Genomic DNA, 14,951 nt, shown 5'->3' with positions numbered 1-14,951 from the left:
CTTTGCTACGAAATTCGAGCTCAGACCCGCTTTCATCTCGTTACTGTCCTGACCAACGGATCACCGGCCAAAATAATACACCATCCAGAATCAACAGTCAGAACGTACGGAAGCTAGGGAAGCAAGCGCTGCTCCTTCGCATGCTCTAACCCTCCCCAAAAACCATGTGAAGTCTTATCAGTGTGCAGCCAACCATCATGGTCTTGCCAGCACTTTTCAATAAATCAGTAAACAGCAGCACTGCACCCCGTCGGTCGTCACGTACATCTCCTCGTAGCACCTCCTCTGCGCAGAGCTCTGAAAGAAGTTCCTCTGAACCTCCTCCCGCTTGCGGACCCCTCGACCATCTTTATATACACGAAGAGGCTCATCTCAAGGACATCAATTCCGAGCCGCCGGATCTTCGCGAGCTGAACAATAGTCTTGTAGCACTGGCCGCCATTTTCCCCGATGTGCAAGTTGAGGTCTTCCGGGAGATGCTTTCGAGTTTCGACGAAGAGTCCAGACTGGCAGTTGTGACGGAAGCTTTGTTGAAAGACAAAATGCAGTTTGTGCGGGGAAGAAACAAAGTTGCTGGAAAAGAGAAGGTTGCCACTGATGGAGACAAGGCGGGGGATTCCATCTTTCAAGGCTTGGTACAACCTGAAGAGAAGTTCAGGAGTCCTGAATACAAGAAGGCTGTAAAGGGCATAGCATACCAGGAGTTTAAGGGCCTTTCTCGATCGACAATAAACGGCGTTCTGGCAGAACACAACTACGCTTACACACTCGCGAGGCCAACGCTCACGGCACTGTCCTCGAAGTCGTGGCGCTTCTCGATATCGTCCCTTTTTTCACGCAGAAAAACGACCGCTTCAGCCGACCCTGAGCATCACCCGCTAGTAATCTGGCAATCGACCGGCAGGGGGTCGATAGTCCCCACGCTGAAGGCAACGGGTTCTGCGGAACTGGACAAGGAACTATTCGACGCACTTATTGTGCCAATAAATCAGAAAGCGCAGGAAGATCGAGAAGCCAAAGATCACGTATTGGCTCGCGAAGTCAACAACGAGGAGGCTGAGGCCAATGAAGGCCTACACGACTGCGAATGCTGCTTCACTGCTACAACTTTCGAGGAGCTATCAGCCTGTGACGATGCCGGTCACTTTGTTTGCTTTCAGTGTGTGAGACATTCTGTAAAAGAAGCAGTGTTTGGACAAGGCTGGCAACGCACCATAAACACCGATAGTGGCACACTGCGTTGCATAGCCGCGATGTCTGGAGAATGCCAAGGCTGCATTTCACAGAGTCTAATCCGGCGAGCATTCGATGAGGATAAAGGAGAAAAAGACGTCGTTCGGAAACTTGACGAACGGCTAGCTGAGGATAGTCTGCTCAAAACTGGACTTCCCCTGATTCGATGTCCATTTTGCAGCTATGCTGAGGTGGACGAGCTCTACCTTCCAGAATCTCAGCGAGCATGGAGGATAAAGCGTGCTGGAGACACTTTTCTTTATACTCTCATTATTTTGGTCTTAGGCGTTGGCATGATACCCTTCTTTTTACCGGTGTTTTTACTGTTTTCATTTTTATTCATACTCTTCTCCTCGCGTCAAACCTTCGGCGACTTCACCTTGGGCCATTTTCACGCTTCTCTTGCCCGCTTGCGGCGCAAACAACACGGCCTAAAGTTTGTCTGTCAAAACTCGGAATGTAGGCGAGCCTCGTGTATTTCTTGCTCCAAAGGCTGGAAAGATATACACATCTGTCATGAATCCTCCCTCCTTGCGCTGCGCACGCAAGTTGAACTAGCCATGTCGCTAGCAGTTAAGAGGACCTGCCCTCGTTGCAACACATCTTTCGTCAAATCTTCCGGGTGCAATAAACTCACCTGCATCTGTGGTTACCAGATGTGCTACGTCTGCCGCAAGGACATTGGAAACGGCGAAGGCTACAGACACTTCTGTGAACACTTCCGGCCGAACGGTGGACGAGGCTGTACTGAATGCTCGAAATGCGATCTTTACCGATGTGAAGATGATGAGGTTGTGGTGAAAAAAGCAAAAGAGGAGGCGGAACGTCAGTGGGTCGAAAAAGAAGGCACCGATCTCGGTGGCAATGAAAAAGTGCGCAAGGTACTCCAGGAGAAGCGGAAAAATGATGGAGACGTGGGATGGTGGAGTTGCCATTTGAGCATGCCAAATTGGCAGAGCATGCTAGACGCAATGATGGAGATGGTCGTGGAATGAAGGGGGATGTTCTATTAATGCCCTTAATGTTTATGTGACCGAAATGGTAACTGGGGTGGTTGGATTTTTGATTTCCGGTGCAGGGTTATTATATAGTTATCTCGGAATTGGGCACCGCTTCTAGGCTTAGAAGCGGTGAGAAGAGAAGGGAACTCGATGTAACGAATTTTTGGATTAATTCGATACCAAAAGACGTATTTCACTACCAATTTGCTTCACCATGTGTATACTGCTCAAACAATCTCAAACGGTTGGGTGCAATAATTTATCAAAAGGGTATCATCAAATTCCTTCTCCTCTGATCGCCATCAAACAGCAACACTTCGAGTCATAGCTAACTCCGAGCTCTTGCTCCATACTCCACTAGGTTCTCTTCTCCACAAGGCGAGCTTTCCATCATCACCAGTTGAGCCTAGCAATTGCCCGTCCGCGTCGAACTCAACCCGCCAGACAGGAGATCTATTAGTCTCCAGCTTTGACACCTCAGTTGCAGCGTGAATCACCTCACCATGATTGCCTTGAGCTTCTGGATGACGACTTGCGCCAGGCTTCGAGCTGGCCAGTCCTGCTGAGATGCCACCTGGTGCGTTTCTTATACCGTTTTCATGGCTACGCTGCGATGCCACGACTACCTGCTCCGGAATCTTACTAAAATCCTTACTTCTGCCTTCCTTACCCCCTTTCGCAGGAGTAGTAACCTGAAATACCCTGACTGAACCATCCTTACAAGCCGTGGCTATAACATCAAACCCTCTAATATTCCCTGGAGCCCAAGCCACATCTCTGACCAATCCCCTATGCCCCTTCAGTTCCGCAGCAAGATATAATTCCTTAGTATTAGCCGAGCCTAGACTCACAGCGTGACTAATCTCCTTCGTCCGCCAAATACTAGCTTTCCCCATACTAGCAACTACCACCCCTAAGCTATCCCTCTGCACGCCTCTCTGGATCGCTTTATAACACGGCTCGAGATTCGGATCAAACACCACTTTGAATGCTACCTCCTCCCCTCTTGGCGGTTTCTCGCACACGTACACCTGATCTAATTCATTCCAACTCTCCATATTTTCTGGCTCCTCGTTTTCGTAGATGGTAAGTAGCGCATTTCGGTTGATGAGTGCGAGGTAGGTATGTCGTGTTTCTGGGTTGTGTTTCATGGAAAATGAAAGCCATGGCGCGCGTGCGGGAGAGGGAAGCGACCATACAGGTGCATTGGAGCGGGAGTTGAAGCGTCGGCCTTTGCCTGGAGCGAGAGTTGGGTCTTCAACCCAGAGTTTGAATCTGCCATCTGCGCCGATTGAAGCAATGAGGTTTGGGTGGATGGTTGGTGGGAGCCATTGGATCTTCGAACGAATTAGTCGGCCATGTGCACATCTCGATTAATTCATACCTCTAGAATCTCTGAAGTGTGAGCTCCCCAAGTATCACATATATTCCAGCTTCCATCCCGGTGCCGGTTGTATACTTTGATCTTGCCGTCTACCGAACCGGACGCGAATCGATCGCCATACATATTAAAGGCAGTCGCCTCGACCATATCTCGATGCCCATTTTGAAGCAGGGCAAAGCCGTCCTGCTCTGGCTCCGCTACGTCGCGGTTCATCGTAGGTGCCATTCAGAGCTCGTACATTTGAGATTGTTGTGGCGGTGTTTGCAATGCCCATGCCCAAGACAGAGAGCTTGGGCCATCGCGGGGAGATGTGCCTTTAAACCCTACACTTGCAGCAAGGCTAGACAAACAGGGGCCCTTTGCCGTCCGGAGTATTTTTCTATGAGTCGTGGCCTCAGCCTCGAGCATGTTTCTTTCCTAAGCCTCGTCGCATGTCTTCTTCACTCGCTCGTTCCAATCCAATGTCAATTTAGACTTCTTGTATATTATCTGGAGGACTGAAAGGATATATTTCTATGGGGGTTCGACGTTCGAAAGCCGGCACTAGTTTCTCCCCTTTTACAAATAATGGTCCTCCGCAGCGCAACAATGGCCACTTCATCGGCATCGGCTCTGTCCTTCACAGAGACATTGAGTCTTCTCTCACTCTCACTCGCCAGCTTTGCCGTCATAGCAAACACCTTTCAAGGCGATGGCGCGCCTCTCGTCGCCTCTCTGGCGTTTAGCGGACTGGCGTTCGCAAGTTCTTATTCCATGATACGATGGCTTGGACCGACGTTTATGAAAGCAGGGCTGAAGGGAAAGGATATGAGCAAAGTGAACAAGAAGGAGATTCCAGAGACCATGGGTGCTGTCTGTGCAGTGGTGTATCTCTTGATCATCACTGTCTTCATTCCATTTCCGTTTTATAAGGATATAGTGGCTGCGACATCTGGTGGTGGGAATCGCGATGTAGTCCTGGAGACTATTGAGCATGTACAAAATGGGAGGTTTCTCCATAAGTTTCCGCATAATAAAGTAAGTGGTTCTTCTGACCATTTCAACAAATACTGATCCTTTGGTAGTTGGCATCATATCTATCAGCAATCCTTACAGTACAGTCCATCTCCATTCTCGGGATCGGAGACGATCTTTTCGATATCCGATGGCGGCATAAGTTCTTCATCCCTGGAATCGCAAGCATACCTCTCCTCATTGTATATTTCGTCGACTTCGGTGTAACCCATATTGTCGTTCCTATACCACTCCGACCATATCTGGGAGAACTCCTTCAACTCGGCCCTTTGTACTACCTATATATGTTCGCCATCGCCATTTTCTGCCCAAATAGCATCAATATTCTTGCCGGTATAAACGGAATCGAGGTCTCCCAATCTCTAGTCATAGCATGTCTTCTCGTCATAAACGATTGCTACTACCTCCTCAACCCATATCCTCATCCAGCAACCGACTCCCACCTCTTCTCACTCTACATGCTCCTCCCTTTCATCGGCGTTTCCCTTGCACTCTGGTGGCACAACTGGTATCCATCACGGGTCTTTGTAGGAGACACCTACTGCTACTTCGCTGGCATGGTCTTCGCTGTTGTCGGCATTCTTGGCCATTTCTCTAAAACCCTCCTCCTACTATTCATCCCGCAAATCTTCAATTTCATCTATTCCGCGCCTCAATTATTTCGTATAGTCGAATGTCCTCGTCACCGCCTCCCACGCTTCAACGCTCGCACCAATCTCATGGAGCCATCCGTCACCGAATGGGTATCTCCACCAAAACCTGTCATCGTCATATTCCTCAAAGTCCTCCACCAGCTCCACCTCCTCCGAGTAACAACAAATGAAAAGGGTATCATTACCGAAAGCACCAATTTTACGTTGTTGAATCTGTGGTTAGTATGGTTTGGTCCGAAGCGAGAGGATAGGTTAGCGATTGAGATTTTAGCTATGCAGACCGTCGTGGGGTTGTTTGGGTTGTTTGTGAGACATAATTTCGCATTGCTGCTATTTGAGAAGGACAATTTGAAGGGTATATTATAGATAGTAAGCGAGAGTGGTGGATGTAAGTGTGTAAAAACATATAAGAGACAAATTCAAATAACCGTAATGAATGTGAACACCGAATGTCATGCTTTCTCGTTCATCGGCCGTTTAAATAAATTTCTCTGGAAAAGACCAAGAGCCAGACAAGCAATCAAGACGAATCCTCTTACCGAACTTTTTCGCTTCTGTAATACAATCTCATTCATGATCTATCTTCAAGCATCTGTGCACATCGAAACAGTCTCACGAAAAGTCACGACAGTACACACAAAATAACAGCTTTAGAAGTTTTCTAAAATTTCGAGTGCCGAATACGGCTTCATGAAGATTTTGTGGTGGGTGGTGGTTCGTCGCTACTGGTACAACAAGATTTCCACAATGCTCTCTCTCTCTCTTCCGAGGGACAGATGAATAAGTGATCGCCCCCAGCAAATAAAATAAAATGTCCTTAATCACATTAACAAAGAGTAATTTTAATCCTCCATTCCCCGGATTTACGTGGCCGTTGATAGACGCCGTCCCAAAGCCCCCAACCTTTTATAACCCAATGGAACCAAACCGGTCCCCGAAAGAAGCGCTCAAAAATGAAACACGAAAGGGAAAGTTGTACGCTAGAAGCAAAACGTGTAGTTGGAACCACGATGTCTATGTATGTTACAAAGTGCCATTCAGTAACTGAGGTGGCCCATTAACCTTGTGGGTAAATTCTGATGGTAGTGTCGCATTTGTCATTGGGTCAATGGCCTTTTCCGTAGGAGTTTCCACTAGCGCCGATCCTTCTAAGAAACCATTGGCTTTGGCCTCTTCGATTGTGGACAGCGAAGGCTTCAGTACAGCTGGTGGTATTGTAGGGCTGCTGCCACCTTGTGATTTGTTGGCACTGTGAGCAGTGTCGTTTTTCCTCAGCCTAGCAGCCTTATAATCGCTTAAACTCATTTTCTTGGTCTTGACTGGACTGGGATGCTGAGCCACACCGTTGCCCGACGAGGATGAAAATGCGATTGGAAAATGTAATGAGCCAAAGGGAGACTGTGCCATTGCTGACGCGGAAGATGGAGTGACTGAACCTGACATTGACCCGGAGATGGTTTGGGTAGTGAAGCTCGGAGAAGGCGGTAATTGAACCCTCAGCTCTGGTGACCGCTGATTTGGTGAAGGCGCACGCGCCGTAACGGTGTTTACCTGACCCGGCCATGGTGGAGGTGGAGGTTTTATTGAATTGCTTATCGTAATCGTGGGAGCATCAGTCATATTTACATCTGTTGAAATGGCTGCATCAACCGAAGGCGTAGAAGAAGAGACGCTCATATGCCGACCTTTGGAGTCGACCGGGGACTCACCGGAATGCTCATCATTGTGTGCACCGGAATCCATCGTGAGTAGAGGAGAAGAGTCGTTTTCAGCTCGACCAATCGCATATGCCATTTGTAGCTCCATTTGTTTCTCTTGATGAATCTGAATCTTGTGGCGGTTCTTGAGCAAGCGCTGGCCGAGGGAGATTATCCTTCTCTTAGTCCGTGGTTTACACTCTTTCCACCAGGCATCTTCCACATCATCGGTCTGGGCCGAGGAGTCCGTATAAGCACACTTTGAAGGTGTCGATGGCCCTTGGCCGCTGTTGGATGACACATTTCGTGGAGTTTGGTTACTGGTGGATGGCAGTACTGCTGTCGGAGACGTAGCACTATTGGGAGACCCTGACTGCCGCCTCGAAGTACTAGCATCCACATATTGTCGTCCTCGGGATGTAGTGGTGCCATTTTCAGCCGAATGCGAAATAGACGGTCGAGCTACAACTGATCGTTGTCTTTGCTTCTGAGAAGATTGTGTTGTGCCGGAGTTCGTACCAGGTCCGTCAGATGGCCGTTTCTTCTTCCGAGGCGGTCCTTGCTCCATCTTGCGAAACGTGTCCTCGAGCATAGCAAGCTTCCGTTTCTCGCGATCCGATGCGTCCAGGTTGGCGCCATTGGACTCACTGACGCCATGCAAAGGCGTCAAATCTCGACTGTGGGGTTTGCCGCGGGAAGAACCTGATATTGAACGGCTGTCATCGTCGTCGCCATTCTCATGCTGGCCTTCACTTGCAGCTCTGCTGTTGGTAGCTTGACCCGTGCTGGTGGGCGAGACGTGGTTCTGTTTAGTCTTACGGCCCTTCTTCGCTTTGCCTCCATTCGACTGCGGCTGCGATCTTCCGTTGTAATTCCTGTGAAATCGAACAAAAGCACAGTCGTTTCCAAGGTCGCAGGCGCAACCGCCATGTTCCGAGAGTACTAAGTCAATGATGACGGTGAGTTGTTCGTACTCTATGTCGCTAATACTTGAGCCATCGAAAGGCAACCCGTCTTCTTCCCCCAGGTTCAGCAAATGAAGATAACGCGAACGCACATTCGTTGGAAACCGGAAATCCCAGGGCAAGGTTATCTGCTCATTGGCTGTAAGAGGCCTTTCGCTGACAAGCCAGAAGTGATACTCGGCGTTGTTGAAAATGAAGGTCTCCAGGGTTGTGTTTGCTCTGCAGCTACGCCGTGTATATCTCATGATGGATCCTGACAGCCGCGTATCCAGACAAAGAGGTAATCGCGGATGAAAAAACACAAAGGGTTTTGGATGGACGGTATCTTTCCAGCCATTTTCGGGATCCTCACAATAATCTTTCTGAAAGCCAACGAGGCCAAACAGTTCCCCAATGCGACCCGCTTGGGAAAGGGCGGTGGGAGTGGTCAAGAGCCGCCAGGAGACAGGCGTGTCATTGATTGTAGCATACTTCTTCTCGACCTTCAACGCTGGCCATTTGAGGTTTTTGATGTTGTCGATCTTGAGATTCTGAAACACCTCATCCTTATCCCGTATTCCAGTGTCTTTTTGTAAACTCTCCGGGTCACGAAGCCAAGAAGACAACGAATTTGTGACGGACAGATTGGCCATAGAATTTCCATCGAGATCCGTTTTAACTGCGTCTTCGTTGTCGTAAAGTCTTAAGAAGTGGTCCGAGTAGGAATGAAATTGGAAGTCGTGGGGTAGGTCCGGCGGTGTGTGGGCAGGGCTTGGAGGATGAATGTGATTATTCGGACGCTGATGTAGAGGGGGAGAACGTTTGGCTTGGGAGTTGATCGAGTGGGTGGACCGGTGGCCCTTCGCTTTCTTCGTGGGTGGGTGATGATCTTGAGGACTGCCATTCTTGTGGCCGTCTTGCTCACCAATGCCATTTACCTGTAACTCGGAAGGCTTAGGTTTCTTTTTGTGGCTTTTCGACGGCGGGCGTTTCGCCTTTCTATCACCGTTTTCGTTGACTGTCTTGTTCTGCCGCTGGTCTCGCTGACGCTCGGTCGCAAAGCGCCCATCGAGAATTCGAGGTTTGCAATCGGTACAAGAGTGATCAAAGTCTGGTTTCGACGCATCGTCAACGCGCCCTGGATAGAAACATTCAATGTGCTGCCATGTGTCGCACGTCTCGCAGTATATCGTGTTTCCATCGTCGTCGTTATAGTCGCAGATACACTTGATCGTGTAAGGCTCCTCGTCTACCGACTCGGCGACGACGAGAGGCGCATCGTTTGCTGAGAATAGCACGGCAGAATTGAGCGAGGCTTGTATAGGAGTCGCGATCTGCGTTGTGATCGAGAGATGTCTTTCTGTCATAATCTAGCAAGAGCCTCCGCGTGGCTGTTAGAGTGAAAGGACAAGGTTGAGTTCACTGATGTGGCCGTCGCATGACGAAGACGGCCGCGACTCGATCGAATCAGTTGTCGCAAAGGGAGAATGATGCTTAACCCTGTGTGTGCCAGTCATCCAGAGCGTGCAAGAGGTGTGTTGATGTCCTAATACTGCTCGAACCGTGCCACTGCGTCGACTCGAGGGAGGGCGTCGACAGAGATAGGGATGGGCGTGGAGGAGTAGGGACGACGAGAGGTTTCAGAAAGGTGGAGATATAGTCGTTATGTATGCAGATACAATACTGAACGCTCGAATGACCTCTCGGACGGTCTCTCGGTGTCGATTGAAGGCTCTTCAAAGACCAGTGAAGGCGAAGACGGGACCAAGACTGTCGAGCCTCTCGCGAAGCAGGTGAGGGGGAGGAAGGCTTCTAAGGTGCGAACGCGTCCGTATGGCGGTGCTGACTCGGGAGGACGGTTCGAATGGATAGTCGATGCTCTCTGCGAGTGATGTGGTGGTGGTGGTGGTGCTGTGGATGTGAAGTTGTAAGAGGAGAGTGTCGAGGGGGTGTGCCTCTGTGAGCCATTGTCCTTTGCTGCTCGCTCTTTCCCCTTCATGTGGCGCCGCTTTTGTGAGGTGTCCATGAGTCGCCCCACCGAGAGGCTGCGCTGCCAATCAGGGCCACCAGCTGGCTAGGCTGCAGGGCGAAATGGTGCCAGTCAACCCAGGTGCAGTGAGCGAAATGCCACCACGAGCGTCGGATCAATCTCCTCTTGAGTTCCGGCATCTGGTGCGGATGCAGCGCAAGCAATGCTGGCGGTGGTGGGAGAAAGAGAGGGGAGAGAGACGGCGAAGATAGAGGAGACAGAGGAGAGGACCTACTTGTACACTGGGTCGCAGCGCAGAGCTCCGGCCCCCGCAGAGGAGGGACGGCGGATGGAAGTGCAAAGGCCACCGGTCGGCGGGCCCTCGACGTTGGTTTGAGCACTGCACTGCTGCTGCGTGCGCAAGCTGAAGCAGACCTCAAGCTGAGGGAGGATGACGATACGGGGCCTGGAAAGCTAAAGCTAAAAAGAGAGAAAGCGCACGGAACTGGGTGGCCGCTCTGAGTGCTTCCAATCATACGAACTTTGTCCATCAGAGGAAATGCCGGTTGTACGCCAGGGTGCTGTCAGCGAATGGGGATCGCAAGACGTCGAGTCGAGTCCATTAGGATCTTGATAAGCCGATTCACGGCCAGCAGAGCGTGTCGACTGGCGCATGGAATTTTCGTGAGTGAAGTGAGTGAATTGAACTGAGGATATCGATATATACCTAGGTAGGTATGCTATGGAACGTGGACCCTCTCAATGGACACAATCGGTCAGGGTGGTCGCTGCCCAGCATGAACGGCGTTATACGGAATCCGCGGGCGTTTGCTACACAGGAGGGGATGAATGAGCCGGGGTCAAACCGCGACTTAAGACGCTGTCGACGCGCCGTTGTTTGCACCGGTGTGTTATTCACTTGCAAATGTAAATAAACCTTGACAATTCGTCAACATCGCTTCTCATCGGCCCAGATAGCCCAGATACCCGCGCCCACAACGCTCTCATTTAGCAATGGAACTGCCTCTTCATCCTTTCTATCCTCTGGGGGCTCTCCTCTCAGGGACGGAGTTTGTTCCCAATACGTTTGGTACACTAGAATTGGTTGCTGTATTTGGTATCGGATGCTTTGTGATTTTGGGCTCTGCCTTGCTGATTGCCCTTCGGGTAAATCCAAAACTCAATTATGCTGATCGTCTATTAGTTATGTGGTTCGTTTTATGTGAGTTTTCGGCATGAAAAAAGGGTACATCTTCTGACGTGGCCAGGTGGAATGATACATCTATTTTTCGAGGGCTACTTTGTTGTGAACCATACCCATATGGCCTCTCGACAGGATTTCTTTGGACAATTATGGAAGGAATACTCCCTCTCAGACTCTAGATATATGTTTTCTGATCCGTTTGTGTTGTGTATGGAAAGTTGGACTGCTGTAGGTCAATTGAGTCTCTAGTGCGAAGAAATAACTAACTCAAGACCGTCTAGATCGCATGGGGACCGCTATCTTTTGTTCTGGCAGTATTAATCGTCAACGACTCGCCATACCGACACCCGATTCAAGCTCTAGTCTCAACAGGCCAATTCTATGGAGATTTATGTAGGATACTGATTTTGTTTTCTTAATATGCCCGAAGCTAACACTAATTCGCAGTATACTTCATGACCAACATATTCGACGAATCGTACACAGGAAGGACTTTCTACAGACCCGAACCGTATTACTACTGGTTCTACTTTGTGTTCATGAACGCCTTTTGGATCGTCATTCCATGTAGTAAGTATCTTGTTCTTAATGATGGATGTGAGCTGACCGTTTTAGTCTGCGTGTACAGCTCTGCAAAGGCAACGGCCAAAGCATTCAGAAATGCAAAAATGACAGGACAGAATGGAAGTGCGAAAAAGCATATGTGACAAGTCAATGTGTCTAGAAGTCAGGAAGAAGAAGGTGAAAATGGAAGCAGTCACAGTAGAATTGACGTGGCAGAAAAGTTTTGCAATTCAAGCGGTGTCTGAAGATTCCGAATATCATTTAATTACAATAAACTACTAATATATCGAACCTCGCTTCATAATCCTTTTCTTTGAGGTAGCAGAATAGATGAAGATACGTCTACCTATGTAAATCTTCTATTCGTGTGTGGATACTGGACAACCCAACAGCAAGCGCAAGCAATGTGATGAGTGAATGGCAAAAAGAAAAACGCGAAAATTTGCAAAACTCGTCCGGGAACATAGGGCCTCGACACCAAGCCCTCATTCCCAGGCCAAATCGCCCCCAAAGGTGTCTCCAATCTCTTCTTCAAGCACCCAGTCCTCAGACCAAGCATCCTAATGAAAAGGTATATTCCAGCGAGTGGATGCAATCAAAAATTCCGCCGATCAGGACCCCGAAGGATACTGAACAGATCTTGTCTCCCCGATGTGCAATGGAGGACTCGTTCTGCAAACTCGTACTTCTTGAGCTACGAGGTTTTCAACAAGGTAAGTATGAAGAGGAAGAAGAAAGAAAAGGAAGGAGCGGACGAGGAGACGAGATTATATAGACTCCCAAGAGGGTCCGAGTGTTTAGGTTTGCTGGGCTGATTGGCTGGGTGTGGTGAGGTGAATCCAATAGGGTGAGAGGTGCTCGGTCCAGCTCGTGATCTGGGCTGGGATAGTGTCAACATGTATTTTGGTTGTCAACATCTATTCTGCGGTGAATGCCGACTTCAGGTAGAGCGAAAAATACTAAGCAATTCGAGTATGGCGATCTCAGGAGGGAGACCTGGAAGATAAGGCGACATATTTGGTGCAAAATTATTTACTGAGCTGTCTGAATCCTGATATCTTCGCTACACATTGTATGGTGTAGAGAGTATACGGGCATAGCACAAAAGCCGTTAAAGAACAGCTACCGAATATGTTTCTGCCTTCATGAATAGGTTTCTAAAAAGCCTGCTGGATATAATACTACAAAATATCTTGCCTTCAGTACCGTAGAAATAAGTAGTGTTTCAAGATACCTGGGACAGTACCGCTCCATTTCTGAGCGTTGTGTGACATTGTTGGCCTGAAGGGGATAAGATTGATACACACCTGCGCACCATTTTATGATTTACAATTAAAATAACTCAAGCTCTCTATGGAAAAAGCAACCAGATGTAAAGTGTATACTTTGAAGCATGTACGAATAATTTAAGTGATTCAAAGGCTTACCGCCATCACGAGTGTTTCGTTACCTCTCCGCAAAACGTCATGACGACCACCTGCAAGTCAGGCAGCTGGAGGAGAAGAGCGCTAAGCCCCCAGTGGCGCGGGGACTAACCAACCTCTCGCATCCAAAACAAGCAGCATCAGCATCTCATTCCGCTTTCAACTTGTCCATCCTCACCACACCGCAAATATGAAGTTCTCACTCGCCCTTACCTCGCTCTTCCTAAGCAGCTTCGTATCCGCCGCAGGTGTATCCTTTTTCAGCAACGGCCAGAAGGTGCTTGAGGACAAAGGAGAAGCGATTCCTGGCGATAACCCACTCATCCACTGCAAGAAGGATCACGACGAGAACATCCTTGTGCTCGACCATGTTAACCTTACTCCAAATCCTCCGGTTCCGTAGGTTGCTTCCCGCGCCTTGTGCAGGCCAGGCGCTAACGTGGTGATAGAGGGCAGAAACTCACAATCGAAGCTGTTGGAACCTTGAGTGAGAAGATTGAGCAGGGCGCATATGTGAACCTCCAGGTCAAATATGGATTGATTAAGTTGCTTAGCACGAGAGCCGATATGTGCGAGCAGATTGCAAATGTGGACTTGAAGTGCCCGGTTGATAAGGGAAAGATCACCCTTACTAAGGATGTTGACATTCCAAAGGAGATCCCAGGTGTAAGTACTGAGTCTCAGATTGTTTATTGGATGCTGATAATTAACAGGGAACTTACACCGTTGTCGCTGATGCTTATACTCAAGATGAGAAGAAGATTGTGTGTTTGGAAGCTACTGTCAAGTTTTAGATGGGAAGGCTAGGATAGGCAGATTGGTACATGGATTGGAGGTTCATAATATGGATTGTATTGGGAGATAATACACAGCTCCAGCGTTTCATGGCTTGCTCACAGATATCTTTGATCTTGGAGTTTCTTTCTTAAGGATGCACCTCATAGCACGTTTACATATTGAAGCGACAATTATTTAGTCACAGTCCAATACAATTATCCCGCGATATAGACTTAGAGTTGTGTCTCTATCATAAGTTTATTTTGCCTCCAACGGCTTATCCCATACTGTCAAGGCTCCGTTCGATCTAGTAGTAAACTAGCTCCAGCCTATGTTCACAACGATAGCCATCTTGCGTGACATATTTCCTTCATGCTTGATATTTATGCTTGATCGTCCTCCTACCCCGTAGCCCCAGCGCTCCATTACAGGCTTTAAGTCTACTCCCCAAAGAGTCTCCGGACTCGTCTTAATACACTATCTTTCTCAGGATCATATGGGTGGTCCTTGCTAGGTATCTCAAGAAGGGCAGGGAAGGCGGCAGTATACGAATCGACTCGGTGACGTATCTTCTCAGCAATCTGGGGAATGTCAGGTACCAATACATATATGGCGACTCATAGGACTATACATGTTGGTTGATTAGAAGGATGCCAATGTCTTTCCGCTCCTCTGTAAATCGAACAAACGCCTCCTCGATAGCTGAAGCCTCCGTTTTACTGTCGACTACTAGAAAGTTCTTTTGCGAATCTGGCGCTGGCGTGACATGCTATCGCAATTAGCCATTCGTTCTGTCTTCCTCGAGCGCTTGAGTCCGTACACCAATTCCTGCCAACAACAGTCCAGTTACGGAGTCCTGCATAAAGTCAGCTTCTCTAAACTTCCACGGTAAACGTAGCTAACTACCTCATCTCCAATGACTGCGAGGAATTGCCTGTCCTTGTAGGCAGATGCTGGAGCTGCCATTTTGATATGCAGTTGTCGAATCGAGAAGATTGCGCAAAGCAACCCATTCCATTGAGCGCAATAGGCGGAAGCTTCCTGACAGGGCGGCGGCGGGCAGAACGCTTGGGCCAATGGCACATCC

The 14,951-nt window shown here is 48.8% G+C and overlaps 8 protein-coding genes across 8 annotated transcripts; 4 read left to right on the top strand and 4 right to left on the bottom strand.

The window, feature by feature from the left end:
* Nucleotides 1-197: 197 nt before the first annotated feature.
* On the top strand, nt 198-2,228 carry GLAREA_02004 (RING/U-box; the record flags this gene model as incomplete). Its single annotated transcript, XM_008089220.1, has 1 exon — nt 198-2,228. The coding sequence occupies one exon, from the start codon at nt 198-200 to the stop codon at nt 2,226-2,228; it is 2,031 nt and encodes a 676-aa protein (XP_008087411.1).
* Nucleotides 2,229-2,536: 308 nt separating this feature from the next.
* Nucleotides 2,537-3,843, bottom strand: GLAREA_02003 (WD40 repeat-like protein; the record flags this gene model as incomplete). Its single annotated transcript, XM_008089219.1, has 2 exons — nt 2,537-3,571; nt 3,619-3,843. 2 exons carry the CDS (start codon nt 3,841-3,843, stop codon nt 2,537-2,539), a joined length of 1,260 nt encoding a protein of 419 aa, XP_008087410.1.
* Nucleotides 3,844-4,206: 363 nt separating this feature from the next.
* On the top strand, nt 4,207-5,651 carry GLAREA_02002 (uncharacterized protein; the record flags this gene model as incomplete). Its single annotated transcript, XM_008089218.1, has 2 exons — nt 4,207-4,635; nt 4,683-5,651. 2 exons carry the CDS (start codon nt 4,207-4,209, stop codon nt 5,649-5,651), a joined length of 1,398 nt encoding a protein of 465 aa, XP_008087409.1.
* A 657-nt stretch (nt 5,652-6,308) lies between these two features.
* Nucleotides 6,309-9,293, bottom strand: GLAREA_02001 (FYVE/PHD zinc finger; the record flags this gene model as incomplete). Its single annotated transcript, XM_008089217.1, has 1 exon — nt 6,309-9,293. The coding sequence occupies one exon, from the start codon at nt 9,291-9,293 to the stop codon at nt 6,309-6,311; it is 2,985 nt and encodes a 994-aa protein (XP_008087408.1).
* Nucleotides 9,294-9,589: 296 nt separating this feature from the next.
* On the bottom strand, nt 9,590-9,952 carry GLAREA_02000 (uncharacterized protein; the record flags this gene model as incomplete). Its single annotated transcript, XM_008089216.1, has 1 exon — nt 9,590-9,952. One exon carries the CDS (start codon nt 9,950-9,952, stop codon nt 9,590-9,592), a length of 363 nt encoding a protein of 120 aa, XP_008087407.1.
* Nucleotides 9,953-10,909: 957 nt separating this feature from the next.
* On the top strand, nt 10,910-11,806 carry GLAREA_01999 (EBDP4; the record flags this gene model as incomplete). The annotated part of the gene is made up of 5 exons (XM_008089215.1): nt 10,910-11,117; nt 11,164-11,327; nt 11,381-11,492; nt 11,547-11,669; nt 11,715-11,806. The coding sequence occupies 5 exons, from the start codon at nt 10,910-10,912 to the stop codon at nt 11,804-11,806; spliced, it is 699 nt and encodes a 232-aa protein (XP_008087406.1).
* A 1,471-nt stretch (nt 11,807-13,277) lies between these two features.
* GLAREA_01998 (E set) lies at nt 13,278-13,881 on the top strand (the record flags this gene model as incomplete). Its single annotated transcript, XM_008089214.1, has 3 exons — nt 13,278-13,486; nt 13,537-13,753; nt 13,801-13,881. 3 exons carry the CDS (start codon nt 13,278-13,280, stop codon nt 13,879-13,881), a joined length of 507 nt encoding a protein of 168 aa, XP_008087405.1.
* A 423-nt stretch (nt 13,882-14,304) lies between these two features.
* GLAREA_01997 (vacuolar ATP synthase subunit F) lies at nt 14,305-14,830 on the bottom strand (the record flags this gene model as incomplete). The annotated part of the gene is made up of 4 exons (XM_008089213.1): nt 14,305-14,445; nt 14,496-14,633; nt 14,685-14,720; nt 14,771-14,830. 4 exons carry the CDS (start codon nt 14,828-14,830, stop codon nt 14,305-14,307), a joined length of 375 nt encoding a protein of 124 aa, XP_008087404.1.
* Between the last annotated feature and the right edge of the window lie 121 nt (nt 14,831-14,951).

This window comes from Glarea lozoyensis (genome assembly GCF_000409485.1).
Source record: "Glarea lozoyensis ATCC 20868 chromosome Unknown GLAREA7, whole genome shotgun sequence".
Classification (NCBI taxonomy): domain Eukaryota; kingdom Fungi; phylum Ascomycota; class Leotiomycetes; order Helotiales; family Helotiaceae; genus Glarea; species Glarea lozoyensis.
The sequence above is the reverse complement of the archived record's forward strand: the minus strand, read 5'-3'. Positions and strand labels throughout refer to the sequence as shown.